Source organism: Frankliniella occidentalis, unplaced genomic scaffold (genome assembly GCF_000697945.3).
Source record: "Frankliniella occidentalis isolate FOCC.00 unplaced genomic scaffold, Focc_3.1 Scaffold116, whole genome shotgun sequence".
Classification (NCBI taxonomy): Eukaryota; Metazoa; Arthropoda; class Insecta; order Thysanoptera; family Thripidae; genus Frankliniella; species Frankliniella occidentalis.
In genome coordinates, this window is record NW_026267244.1 from 592122 (window position 1) to 605464 (window position 13343).

General features: G+C 41.5%; 4 protein-coding genes across 12 annotated transcripts in view; 2 read left to right on the plus strand and 2 right to left on the minus strand.

Moving 5' to 3' along the window:
* The window catches only part of LOC113210518 (Ca(2+)/calmodulin-responsive adenylate cyclase), an 86003-nt gene extending 84138 nt beyond the window's left edge, over positions 1 to 1865 (minus strand). For all 5 annotated transcript variants that reach the window (XM_052270279.1, XM_052270280.1, XM_052270278.1 and 2 more), the window contains exon 1: positions 1194 to 1865. The gene's annotated coding sequence lies outside the window, so the exon portion shown is untranslated. The remainder of the gene's footprint in view (positions 1 to 1193) is intronic.
* Positions 1866 to 2100: 235 nt separating this feature from the next.
* LOC113209570 (isochorismatase domain-containing protein 1) lies at positions 2101 to 3290 on the plus strand. Its single transcript, XM_026427170.2, has 4 exons — positions 2101 to 2377; positions 2525 to 2734; positions 2841 to 2957; positions 3036 to 3290. Exons 1-4 carry the CDS (start codon positions 2240 to 2242, stop codon positions 3207 to 3209), a joined length of 639 nt encoding a protein of 212 aa, XP_026282955.1. The 5' UTR covers positions 2101 to 2239; the 3' UTR covers positions 3210 to 3290.
* A 51-nt stretch (positions 3291 to 3341) lies between these two features.
* On the minus strand, positions 3342 to 8326 carry LOC113209569 (zinc finger protein 93-like). Of its 5 annotated transcripts, none has more exons than XM_052270284.1 (15): positions 7898 to 8129; positions 7614 to 7781; positions 7406 to 7542; positions 7249 to 7294; positions 6292 to 7172; positions 6061 to 6208; positions 5695 to 5955; positions 5378 to 5589; positions 5047 to 5267; positions 4809 to 4947; positions 4475 to 4664; positions 4263 to 4345; positions 3968 to 4162; positions 3577 to 3845; positions 3342 to 3495 (listed from the first exon to the last, which is right to left on the minus strand). In XM_052270284.1, exons 1-14 carry the CDS (start codon positions 7940 to 7942, stop codon positions 3611 to 3613), a joined length of 2961 nt encoding a protein of 986 aa, XP_052126244.1. In that variant the 5' UTR covers positions 7943 to 8129; the 3' UTR covers positions 3342 to 3495; positions 3577 to 3610. The 5 variants fall into 5 exon arrangements, with proteins under 5 accessions (XP_052126244.1, XP_052126243.1, XP_052126245.1 ...); XM_052270283.1 differs by having other exon boundaries at positions 3342 to 3503; XM_052270285.1 differs by lacking the exon at positions 7898 to 8129 and adding an exon at positions 8173 to 8326 and having other exon boundaries at positions 3342 to 3845.
* Positions 8327 to 9030: 704 nt separating this feature from the next.
* LOC113209568 (piwi-like protein Siwi) overlaps positions 9031 to 13343 on the plus strand; it is a gene marked incomplete in the record, with an annotated part of 18799 nt that continues 14486 nt past the window's right edge. Inside the window, 15 exon segments of the mRNA XM_052270287.1 lie at positions 9031 to 9227; positions 9806 to 9994; positions 10069 to 10165; positions 10239 to 10391; positions 10472 to 10695; positions 10773 to 10967; positions 11036 to 11203; positions 11281 to 11576; positions 11653 to 11761; positions 11833 to 12125; positions 12198 to 12352; positions 12432 to 12559; positions 12639 to 12807; positions 12881 to 13154; positions 13233 to 13343. Coding sequence (XP_052126247.1) covers positions 9815 to 9994; positions 10069 to 10165; positions 10239 to 10391; positions 10472 to 10695; positions 10773 to 10967; positions 11036 to 11203; positions 11281 to 11576; positions 11653 to 11761; positions 11833 to 12125; positions 12198 to 12352; positions 12432 to 12559; positions 12639 to 12807; positions 12881 to 13154; positions 13233 to 13343 — 2552 coding nt within the window.

Consider the following 13343-nt stretch of genomic DNA (forward strand, 5'->3'; position numbering starts at 1 on the left):
TCGCGGCGCCGAGATCACAGGAGCCCACCCCCACGGCGGCTGCTTGGATAGCTCCAAGAAAAATGAGGCGAGGACCCTCAGGGAATGGGGTGAGGGGTTGGGAATGTGGACGATGACGGCCTGGACGGTGACGGCGAGCAGCACATACTCGGAGCAGCGGCGCATCGCGCCACACCAAGTGGCCAGCGTAGCAAGCAAGGACCGTTCATACTACTGTTCATACGTTATGAGAGGTCCAACGACACGACCACAACGAGAAAATATCTTAATCTGCGCTCTCACCTGCCTGCTCTTATACGCGTTTGAAGGGGAGAGGGAGAGATTTATAGGGGGGGGGAGAGTCAGCGTCGCAGGCAGAGAGAGAGAGAGAGGGGGGGGGAGGGGCGGAGAGAAGGGACGCGTAAGTGGTAAGTGCGATGTTGTTTTAAACCCGCCATTCAACGTCAACCCGCTCGAGGCGTCGGCGCCAGTTTTAGAGAAATGTAGGAATCAATCTAAGCTGCGCACGTTCACCAGCAGTTCTAATATCATGATTGTATAAAATAACTACTAGAGATATTTTTTAATTTAATGACTGGTAAACCATTTTCTTGATTGGAATTTTTAAAAGATGTTTCTTTCAGATCACAAATTTGTATTCGATTTCCATTTTCGACCCAAGAAAATAGAGAAATAGAGAAAAAATATGATTACGGCCGAGCGCAGCCTAAAGAGGGAGGCGGAGAAGACGCTGGAGAACAACATAACCTCACTTTTAACCATAAATATTGGGAATATCAAGAAATCTTTGAATGAGGAAGCTGGTGGAGTACGTAAAAAGTACTAATGCGTGGTTAAATATGGCCATGGGCTACGCTTTAACCGCAGAGAGTTAGTCCTCAAGGTCTATGTTTATCAGCACCAAAATGTTATGAATGGTTCGGAACCACTTCGGGTTCCGCAAAGCTGATCATGGATAAAGCAGAAAGTTTTTTTTGTGGGAGATGTCTTGGATATTCGCAGTAGCCAAACAAATAGTAGAAGTTTATTAATCTCGAAATAAAGAGACTGTTTCATACATGACAATGTTGAACTGTCGATTGGCTCTGAGACACCGGGTGTTCGGAGCGGTACTGTGACAGAAAATATTTCTGAACATCTTACGGAGGACCAGATAAAGTAAAGGCAGTTAAATGAATAGCACTTTCACTCACCCAAACTCTTAGGGTACGTTGAGTGTTGTGATGGTATCCAAATAAAAAATCCGGTCGTTGGTACGTATCCTTTGCTCACAACCGAAATAAGCACAATTCACTTCACGCACTATGATTTTAAAATGCAGCTTTTTTTCCCCTCAGTAAGTTAGTAGTTTTTTTTTTAATATAAAAAAATGAAACGGCTATTTCAAGTGTGGTTCCCACAACCCTACATTGGTTTTTAAAAATTAGGTTGTTTTTAACAAGAATACTGGAATCCTTTGAGCACAAAGAAGGGGTTGTGGGTACACACAAGTCGTAACTTCATTCTCTTTGTCTTCTTTTCTAAAATTCCCATTTAATAGGTAGTCAACGACTTCGTCTGCTACATCTCCTGCTCCGCTCGGCAAGGTTTAAGGTTTAATTCGGCTTGAACTTGGGTAGAAAACTTTTGTTATGACTTGTAGGCCGACAACACAACACACTGTCCGGTTTTCCAAGCGGACCTCGCGTCGGTTCGATTCAGTGCGGTGCCGATCCGCTGCGGTGCAGTCCTGCAGGCTGCTGACTGACTGCTGGGCTGGCTGGCTGGCTGGCTGCTGTGGCTGGCTGGCTGCGGGCGGGGCGGTAGTCGGCTCGGGCCCGAACAAACGCCGAACAAGACCCGAAGCAATGCCAAATCCACTTCCTTGCTGGGTTTGAGGGGTATGAGAAACTAGCCGAACAAATCGCCAGAAGGTACAGTCGTCGCAGCATTACTTCCGTCTTCGGGTTCGGAGTTCGGCCGTTCCCCCTCCACAGCCGAAAACGTTCCGATTGGCTTAGGAAGCTATTCGGCTGTCACGTGACCTAAAAACCCGAAGACAGAAGTAAAGCTGCGCCGACTGTACTCGTCTTCCCTTCCCTCCCGCCCGCACCTCGGTCCTCTGGTCCTCAGACCAGTTCAAACGTATTGCTGACAACGCACTCGTTGACTTGACAACAAGGAATTGAGTTCTATCAGTAGGACCTATGTTCTTTCTACTGTTTTCGTCTTTTCATAGCCCACAAATTTGTAAATAAGAATGTCGCCTGTTCCGGTTCTTGTAAAATTTGGTCTTTTGCCGGAGAAACACACAGCTTTCTTTCTGTGTGATATTCAGGAAAAATTCCGTCCCGCTATGCTTCATTTTCAGGAGATAGTGCAAGCTGCAGATAAGTTGGTGAGGTTTTCTTAACCCAATGAATTTTACTTTATACACTATTTAAGGACTACAGCTCAACAAGGAAAAGGAATTAGCTATTATATGAAAATTTCTCTATTTTGTTAACTAAAAACTGCCTCTTAACTAATCTTGATTTTTTTCCAGGTGCAGGCAAGTAGAATTTTAGATATACCATTGATAGTTACTGAACAAAATCCTGTCGGCTTGGGGAGCACTGTCAAAGAACTTGACATCAATCATGCAGTTGGTGTTCACAGTAAAACAAAGTTTAGCATGATCATCCCTGAAGTTATGACACAAATCAATGATGTTTGTGGTGGACATCTCCAGTGTGTTGTTCTCTTTGGAATTGAGGTATTATAGAAATTTCAGATTACTGTTACCTCTCGCTTGGCTTTCCTTCTTGTCAAGTTTTTTTTTTTAAATATAGATGTAATTTTTACTTTTTTATTTTTCTTAGACCCACATATGTGTGGAGCAAACTGCAGCAGAGCTCTGTGCTAGAGGTTACAAGGTTCATATTGTTGCTGATGCGTGCACTTCCCGTACACAAGAGGACCGGCTCTTAGCATTTGAGGTATTTATTTTCAGCATCTTATATATTCTACTAGTTTCGCTGGTTTTATGATTAATATTAAATATTTTTCCATTGAAGCGACTTCGTCAAATGGGCTGCTTCATAACTACAACAGAAACAGTTATCTTTAAGCTTCTTGGAGACAAGGAACACCCAAAGTTTTGTGATATGCGACCTTTGTTTAAAAGTCCCACAACTTGTACCGGTCTTGCATTTTCTGCAAACTCTGCCAAAACTCAATCAAACACTTAGGACACTCACTTCAATCCTCAAAAAAGAAGCATTTTCAACAGTTATTAACACACGTCTAATAAAATGATTCAATATTTCAAATTGCGTTTTTCATTTCTGTCAAAGAGGAATTTTCAAAAGTAGTACTTAGTATTATATAGTATGTTTCTTTATTGTTATCAACTAACCCTACAATAGAAGTAAAAGATAAGAACCGATCTTATCTTGCTTATCTTTCAACAGGTATTATTCTCATGGCTTCTACAACATGTCTATTCAGAAAGGACTTCTGATGAATTTTAAATATCTAAGGTCCTAAGAGAAAACATTTAGTTAGAAAAAGACATACAGTCATACTTTCAGTTTAAGCATTAAAATTGATCTTGACCTGTTGAGATCAAAGAGGAGTTCTTTTCAGAATTTTACTGGTCTGCAAAGATATATTCCTCTTCCTCAATATTCTCCACAGCTAGTTCCCCATGCTTTGATTTCATGTGGCGTTGAAGTTCCTGCTTTAAACGAAAATCTTGACCGCAGTACCTACATTGGAAAGGCTTTTCACCGGTATGTAGCATACGGTGCTGTTTCATGTGAACCATGCGCCTGAAAGATGTCCCACAGACATCACATGGGTACGGGCGATGATCATTATGGATTCTAAGAGGAAGAGGATAGATAGATAAAATAAAAGCAGTCTCGATAGTCAGAAAAATTGATTACCTCACTGCTATAACTTTTCTAAATCTAAATTTGAAACAGTATTGCAGTGAGATACTTACTTGGCATGGTCTGTTAGCATAGACTTCAAGCGGAATCTTTTATCACAGAATTGACACTTGAAAGGTTTTTCACCTGTATGCACTCGCAAGTGATCATCACGGGTAACTCTGTGAAAGAATGCTTTTCCACAATATTCACATTGGTGTGGTTTTATACCCTGATGGCATCTTTTGGTGTGATTACGCAGAGTAGCACTGCAATGAAAGCAATTAAAGTAAGTAAAAAAGAAAAGTGTGTGGCCTTTATGGATACAATGCGTTTATTGCATAGGTTTGAAGTATGAGAATAACTTACATAGTAAGAAATGATTTATCACATTCCTCACACTGAAAACTTTTTTGACCTTGATGCATTTTTTGGTGCAGCAGAAGGGAGGACTGGCAAAAAAATATACATAGAGGGAATAAATAAAAAGGAGCACAATGTTAAATAACATAGGAAACAAAAATCTTCTGTAAACAATAGCTGCAAACAGCAATAAAATGTAAGATAAATAAAATCCTTGCCTGGTACTTGAAAACTTTACCACATTCTTCACACTGGTAACTCTCTCGTTTTCCATCATCATCTAATAATGAGCCATGTTTCCGTTCTATGTGCATGCTTAATGTGTGTTGGTACATGCAGTTCACACCACAGTGAGGGCACTGTAAAGTACGTTTTCGCCATTCTTTTGTCTCTCCATTGTTTTCATGCCTAGAGATAAAAATAAATGCAACAAGTACAAACCAGCTTTTAACATCTACATCATGACAGTTAGTGTTAGGATTAACAAAAAAAACTGACGCCAAGTTTCTTAACAAGTTTCCTGATAGGAATGACCACCAAGTTTGTACTTACACTTTCTTACGGTGGTAGACAACACTCCAAGAGTTTTTAAACTTTTCAGGGCAAAGTTTACAACTTAAAGAATAAGGGTTTTCACTATGCCGCATCTTGCGATGAGTTTGAAGATAGCTCCAGTAGGGATAGCTCACACCTTAAAGAAAATTTCAAGATATTATTAAATTAAGAGAGGGTGGCAGGGTAGGGTACAGAGATTGACTTAAATAATCTGGGCAAAATAACAGCAACTCACCACAGTGCTCACACAGAAAATGCCGGGGGATAGTGAAGTCACCTTCTTGTGGCTCTATCTGGTCATATATGCCATGCGTGGTTTTGTGCGTTGTGACTCTTGAATAAGTATGAAATGATGCTCCACAAATGTGACAAACAAATGGTTTTTCTCCTACATGAGATGGGCGGTGTTGGTTAAGGCCATCCGGACAAGAAAATACTGTGTCACAGTATTCACACCTTTAAGTCCAAACAATTTAGGAGTAAAAAATGTAAATCAGTATCAAGACTTATGTAAGTGTTTTAAATGTCTGCAAAGGGATCATGGAAATAAATATTGCATAGATTACCTGTACAGTTTAGCCAGAACAGTATTTTGGACCTCATGCTCCTCAGAAGTTGAATGTGCCAGTGCTTTATCCATATCGGGAAAGGCTAAACCACAATTAACACATTCATAACATTCCATAGACTCTGTATAAACATGAGAAAGTTGATGTTGCTTGAGGCGTGAGTATCGGTTATAGGCCCGGTCACATTTGTCACAGGGAAATGGTTTTTCCTGCAAAGATAAAAGTAAAACCCATGGTAAAAATTTGATAAGATTACTAAGTAAGAAAAGAACAAAATTTCAATCAACACAGGCGAGAATAACACTTGAACTCACACTCATGTGTGTAACTAAATGTTCTTTGAGTCCCTGTTTGTCTCTATAACATTTTCCACATGTAGTACACTTATGTCTATTTTGCATGGTAGGATCAGAGTTGTGTGCAAGCATTTGGTGGGCAGTAAGACCTTTTTCAGATCTAAAATCCTTTCCACACTCACTACACTCGACATTTTCAGTCACATGTGCAAAACGTACATGATCATATAGTAAAGAATCATCAGCAAAGGACTGGTCACAAACATCACACATCAATGCCTGAAAAAGGTGCAGAAAAGGGGAGAGTACAATAGGCCATGGAGAATAACAAGATTCACAGAAGTACAAAACAATAACATTAAAAAGAAATGAATTATTCCTTACAGGCGCTATATCGCTGTGGAAATTCATATGGAACACAAACCGTTGACGATTGCGATACTCTTGATCACAAATATTGCAATACAAGTCATTACAGTTTACTTGTGAACAAGAATGTTGAAGGAGATTTAAAAGCCAATTGAAGCCTTTCCTATAAGAAGTATAAGTTTCAATTAAATATTGCTCACTCATGGAATTCATTGGTGCTAGTTTTCAAAAAGTGCAGATACTTACTCACAAATGCTGCAGTTATAAGTTATATCTCTAGGTACACTAGCCTCAGATAAAGCCTTTGATTGACTTTTGTCAGAAACTACAAACTGCCCATTACACTCCTCCACTTCAAACTCATGGTTAGGACAGTGGGACTTCTTAAAATGATTTATAAGATCAGAATGAGTTGAAACTGATACTCCTTCACATCGTGCACAATGATATGTTTTCTGATCTGCTGCATCAACATCTATATGACTGGTCAGAGAGTGCTGTAGACAAGAAGCATATCCTGGCAACCACCCACTGCAGTGTATACACTGAACTAGTGGTATAGACTCCTCATTATCAGCTTTGATCCAAATCAGGGCATCACTTTCCTCAGCCTTCCCTTGTACCTTTCTTTTCCCACGAGCAGCTGTTACTCTGTGCTTCTGCCTTCTTATTTGTCGGTGTTTCGGAATCCCTTTCAGTTGCCTCAATTTTTTCGCTGGGCCAGCAGAAGAATTATTGCCAATACTGATGGCAGCATCTCTTTGGTCTATGTTTTCATCTACTACCACTTCAGTGATAGATTCCAATTCTGATTCTAGATCCTCTTCAACAACAGATGAGCTAGAATCATCTTCTTCATTTGCTCGATTGTACTGTGCCATGAGCTCTTCTTCGAAAGATTTTTGAGGAGATATGTGATTTTGAACACCTAGCTCAACAGGTTCATCCAGACATGAGCCCATTTCACCATCACAACAGAGAGGGCATTGATAACTTTCTGAAGACCTACATTGAAGAGGGCTCATAAATTCTTCCAGTTTTCCCTCTTCCAAGTCACTCAAGTTGTCGGTCGATTTTTCACATAAGGCAGCTGAAGTTGAAGTGGAAAGCTTTAAATCAATTTTGTCCTGGGAATATTAACAAGAGTTAGGAAATATATTTTTGAAAAAATAATGGAGTTCTTAGAATTTACAACCAACGAACCTTTAATGTATCTCCTAAGGAGTTGTCAGATGAATCGCCCACTGATCTGAAAGAGCAAAAGTGTTTCACAGACCTTTTTCTAGAAAAGTTTATAAAAATGAAAATTTTACTGCATGCAATGGCAAAAAATAGATTTAAGTATTTTGTTTTTCCTTACTGAAACTTGTTTGCTGCGAAAAGCTCTTGAAGTTCCTGTTCGGTGGCAAGACAGCTCAAGGCAAACTCGTGAGTCGCTTGTAATTTTTCCAGACAAGACTGACAAATTTGCTTGGGTAAATGGTCAATCTGTGAAACCTGTTTAAGTAAGACTTAGTAGAGGCAACAAATACCAGTATTTAGTGCATAAGGTCTGAAGTTTGATGTACCTTGATAGGTAGACTCAGGTTTATAATCTCTGCAAGGTGATCCTCAACTTCTTCATTTTCTTTGTAAATATATATTAGCTTATCCTCAGTTTCAGGCTGAGCACAAAGTCTACATAACCGACCTGGGTGATCATTGAACGAGTCCATTGTTCTAAGAGTTTTTGTATCCTTAAAAGAGACACATAAAGCAATTGTCAAATCAAACTGTGACAGTCTTCAAATAACTTCATTTAAAAAGTAAGCTTAAATCAAGAGATTGAATTTTATGAGTCTTGTGCACAAACGCTATACAGGTTGGAGGTTGGGGATGGAGTAAAATACAGTGTCATTTTATTTCATTTATGCGTTGTCACGAAAAAATATTCCTTATATCATAAAATGATAATGAGGAAACAATCGTTACGATTGATAAAATGTAGTAGGAGTTTTCATTAAGAGATTTTAACAACAAAAAAACAAGTAATGGTTTAAGAAGAAAATGTGACAAGAGAGAAAACAAACTAGCAATTGGCCTACAAATCCGAAAGCCAATGCAGCCTAGCCTACATATCATACAAACCTGAAAACAACTCAAAACCAACGTTCGGCAACCAAATATGTTGTAAGCAGATAACGTCCTTTTTTAAAGAAAAAAACAGATAGAAAATCGTAATTTGCAACAATTCTAAACAAACTTCGCTTGAAAGAAAACATTTAGGACTTTAGCTAGCAATAACAAGAACGCGCCATCTTTGCCTCACGCACAGCCATTTGTAAAAGAAGAAGAACGGGAAGGAGTCGAGTCGACTGTTGACAAAACAAATGTGACAACAAAATTTCAAAACAAGACGAAATTTGTTCTCAATGGATCATCAACTACACACAATAGTATAGTTTTCATGAAAATTGACGGTGATGTCGTAAGATTTAATGTTAAACTTCAGTTGGAAACAGGAAAATCATATGTGGCCTAACTCCTAACAGGTGGTTTCCCCATTTTACGGTAAGGATTGAATCATACTTGACTTCAATATACCGGTATTTTTTAATGTACTTATAGTTTTTAAAGTTACATAAAGTAGCCTAGTGTATTAAATACTTTTAAAAGTTAGGTTTGGGGTAAACCTGGACTGCTAGTGCGACCTGGTGGCAGCTGCGTGAACCAACTTGATACACTACGCACTACGTGAGTCAAAATTAATCTCCCCAGAATACGTAGTGCCTATCCCTAATTTTGCACATTAACCATCTTTAAATACATCAGTGTTCTTATTTCGTCGCTAGAACATTGCTCATATCATAGAAAAATTCCCAAAAGCACAATTACCACATTTTGAAGGTGTTTGGCCTTCCCTTCCCCCTCCTCGTGGGTTCCCCCACCACACAGCCACGTCTCTGATTGGTCGTGGGATTTCCAGCGAGGAGCCTGCCTGTTGGTGTTGCGCTTCCTCCTCAGTTGGCGTTTTGGTGCGGTCGGTGGAGGACGGTTTCGGCTTGATCGTTGTTTGACTGTGCCCCGGAGGAGTAAATATTATCGGGCCCTCCGGTGTGAGACTAATATTGTTGTCTGTGCCGTGTTCGTGTTTTAGGTTAGTGTGACAGTGAAATTTCTGTTGGATTAAGTTTTGCTTTTATGTGAGTTCAGCCGGCCTTGCCGGTGTCTTCCTCATGTGCCCCATTTGACTTGTGCCCCGCTAGTTTTCCAACAATTTTTGCCCGATTTTCCCAAGCGACTGACAGTAGTTTCAGCTTATCAGTTTCGGTTCGGTGTTTCTCGTGTAACGCGCAGCGTTGCCTTCTGAGTTCTGACCGCTCTGACAGGCTCGCTCATTGTTGCTTCGGCCTGCCGCTTCCTGTTCGGTCTGATCCTCTTGAGTACAGGTTGTTTGACTTGGTTCACCTCGTCGGTATAGTGTACTAGACTTTTCCGATCCCCTTTGATTTATCATGACTATCTGAAGGTGGCGCTCAGACGAAATTGTTTCCATTGCATCGTCATCTTAGCAAGATGCCTCAGGGATACTTCCAGTAGCTGCTGAAGTCGCTCGTAGGCCACTCATCGGCGGGAATGTGTATTTTTAGCACGTAGTCGTTTATTGTCGCTCACAGTTGCTCACATTAGGCCGTTGCTGCCCTGTTGAGGGTGATTGTGTGACCTGTGCTGATTTTGCCTTGCATGGGCTGTGTCTTATTGCGTCAACCGTTTGTTTCAGTCCGCCAACATGACTGGAAAAGGCAGGGGCCGGGGCAACAAGAACCGTGATGCTACTGCCGCTGCCCCGACGGGCCCAGGTGCTCCTGGAGCTTCAAGGGGGCCCTCCTCTTACGCTCAGATGGGTGGTGGCCCGGCAGCTGCGCCCCAGCCAGCAACCGCTAGGGCTCCAGCCGCTACTGCTTGGGGGGTAAGTTCCTTTCTGTGCGAATTCTCCTGATAGTAGTCTGCTGTAGATTGGTTGTAATTCGTTCTTTCTTGCAGCCGCCTCCCGGCGCCTCGTCAAGGGCAACACATAGGCCACAGGCTACGAGCCAGCCTGGCGATTTACCTGCTCAGATGCAGCAAATGGGCTTGGGTGGTATGTACCTTAGACATGGGGTTGGTCTGCTATGCTGCTGTGATTTTACTCATGCTGTTGCTTGTTGTTGTAGGCCGACCGGCTGCGCAGCCTGCACCGTCTGGGAATGGGAATGGAAATGGTGGACATGCACCTGTAGGTCGAGGTGCCATGCGTGGTGGTCGTCAAATTGATATTCCTGACAGAGCTCCCAAAACCCGTCCGGATCATCTCAAAACAAAGAAAGGTAAGGGCCTCTTTCTCCATTCTGCAACTCTGATCAAATTCTCTTGTTATGCTCCTTCTAAAGTCAATACTACCTTGCAGGTCAGGTTGTAGGAAAAGCTGTCAAAATGAGGTTTATGGCCAACTACTTCCAAATCAACACTGTGCCTGACTGGGTGCTCCACCAATATCGTGTGGATATATCTCCAGAAGAGGATCATACTAGTACGCGCCGGTACCTATTAAGAACCCATAAAGACAAGCTGGGTGGTTATTTGTTTGACGGAACTGTTCTCTACACTGCTGAGCGCTTGGTCACCCCTCAGGTAAACAGCTTTTGTGGATTCTAGTTGGTTTGTATCATGTTTAAACTACCTCTTCACTAATTTCTTTGCCTTTCTAGAATCCCCAAATGACCCTGACAGCCACATCTGACCAAAGAGAGGGTGTTGTGTTTACTATTACTATTCGGCATGTTGGCCAAGTTGATTATGGAGATTATGCCTATATTCAAGTCTACAACTTGCTTCTCCGGTCATGTATCAATGCCTTGGACTTGCAGTTGGTTGGCCGTGATTATTATGATGCCAAGGCAAAGGTAATATTTCAACTTTTATCTTTTTTGGGAGTCCTTTTCTTCTTGTGGCTAACACTCTTTACCTCCAGATTGAAGTCCCTGAGTTTGGCCTTGAGCTCTGGCCTGGCTACAAGACAAGCATCAGGCAGCACGAAGCAAGCATTCTGATGTGCTGTGAAATTACTTTCAAAGTTATGAGGACTGAGACTGTTTACGATATTTTGAGGAATTGTATGCAGCAGGGTAGTGATTATCAGGTATGTTATTTCCCTACCCAGTTCCAATTATATTCACTGTTTTCACGATTCTTCACTTGTACTTTCTGAATTTTCAGCGAAACTTCTCCAGAGAGGTGGTGGGATGCATTGTGCTGACCAAGTACAATAATAAGACCTACAGAGTGGATGATGTCAATTGGACAATGACACCAGGGCACAAGTTTAAATTCAGAGACGAGGAGATCACTTTTGCTGAGTACATGCGAAGAAAATACAACATTACCATTAAGGATTTGAAACAACCCCTCCTAGTTTCGAAAGCCAAGGCTAGAGATGTACGTGCAGGAATGACAGAAATCATAAATTTGATCCCTGAGGTGTGCCACTGCACAGGGCTAACAGATGCCATGAGGTATGGGATTTCTTCTCTCTCCTCTTCTCTTACTTATTGTGTCCTGTATTATATCTTCACCCTATCCTCTGTTCAGGGAGAACTTCCGTCTGATGTCAGCATTGGCCATTCACACTAGAGTTAATCCTCAGCAGAGAATTCAAAAGCTCATGCAATTCAATCAGAGGCTGTTGGCAGAGAAGAGGGTAAGGTGTTGTTTTGTTACCCTTCTTTGGTTTCTTGTGTCACTTTCTCATGTTCCCCTTGAATGTTTCAGGCTGTTGACAAGCTTGCAGAGTTCAAGATGACCCTGGACAAGAACTTGGTGACAATGGATTGTCGAGTTGAGGAAACCGAGAACATCATCTGGGGAGGCAACAAGATTTTGGGTGCTGGCCCCAGAGTTGACTGGACTAGTGGATTCCGGAACAGTGCCCTCTTGAATGTTAAGCACCTGGAAAGATGGGTTGTTCTGGTTTCTGGCAGGGACAAAGCAAATGCTCAGTCCTTCATCCAATGTCTTATGAAGACAGCTGCCCCCATGCGGTTTAACATCCAAAACCCCCAGCTGTAAGTTCCTTAGTGTTTTATTCACTTCACTTTACTCTTGAATTTACTTGTGACTAATGGAGTCCTTTTCAGTGTCGAGCTCCGTTCGGGTAATGCAGCTGAATACCCTCAAGAGTTGAATAAGGTCATGGACACTTCTCAACCACAGTTGATCATGTGTGTAGTAGGCGGAAAGAGAGTAGATGTGTACTCTGCAATCAAGAAGAAGTGCTGCGTGGACAGAGCAGGTTATTATTAGCTCATTGTCTGCTTTGGTCCTTTTACCTAAACTTGCTGTGACTAAGTTTTTTTAATGTTTCTGTTTAGTGCCTACGCAAGTTATGCAAGCCCGAAATCTGAACTCCAAAGGTCAGCAGTCTATTGCGACTAAGGTTGCAGTTCAGATATGCTGTAAAATTGGGGGCTCCCCATGGAGTGTCTCCATTCCACTGCCGGTTAGTTACCATTCCTCCATTCATCTGCTTTCATGTTATTTTCTTTTCTCTTGTAATGCTTAGAATCAACTGTTTGCAGGACCTCATGGTTGTCGGCTTTGATGTTTGCCATGACACTACTGACAAGAATAAGAGTTATGGTGCCATGGTGGCATCTTTAGACAAGCACATGTCACGCTATTTCAGTGCTGTCACAGCTCATACAAGTGGTCAGGAGCTTTCAACCAACTTGGCTCTCACTATGACCCGTAAGTCATCTTAGTCTTTGATATCTTCAGCTTTACTAGGTCTTACATTTGACTAATGCCTTTGTCTTCACAGAGGCTGTGATCAAGTACAAAGAGGTGAATGGTGGAAAGTTGCCAGCTCGTATCATTGTCTACCGAGATGGTGTTGGAGAGGGCCAGATTCCCTTCGTGTTCAGCACTGAACTTGAGTGCTTAAAGGCTGCCCTAAATCAAGTGTATGGTGGCCAAGAAGTGAAGATGGCATATATCATTGTAACGAAGAGAATCAATACTAAAATTTTCACTCATCTAGGTGCTAATCCCCCACCTGGTTCAATCATTGACGATGTAATCACTGATCCTGAAAAGTAAGTTTCAAGTTCCTGTTGTCTTTAATTTTCCCCATGATCCACTTATTTTTCACTGACTTTTTTTTCTATCCACAGGTACGACTTCTTCCTGGTATCCCAAAGTGTTAATCAAGGAACAGTCAACCCAACTTCCTATAATGTTATATATGACTCGCTCAACCTACCTGCTGAGAGATTGCAGAGGTT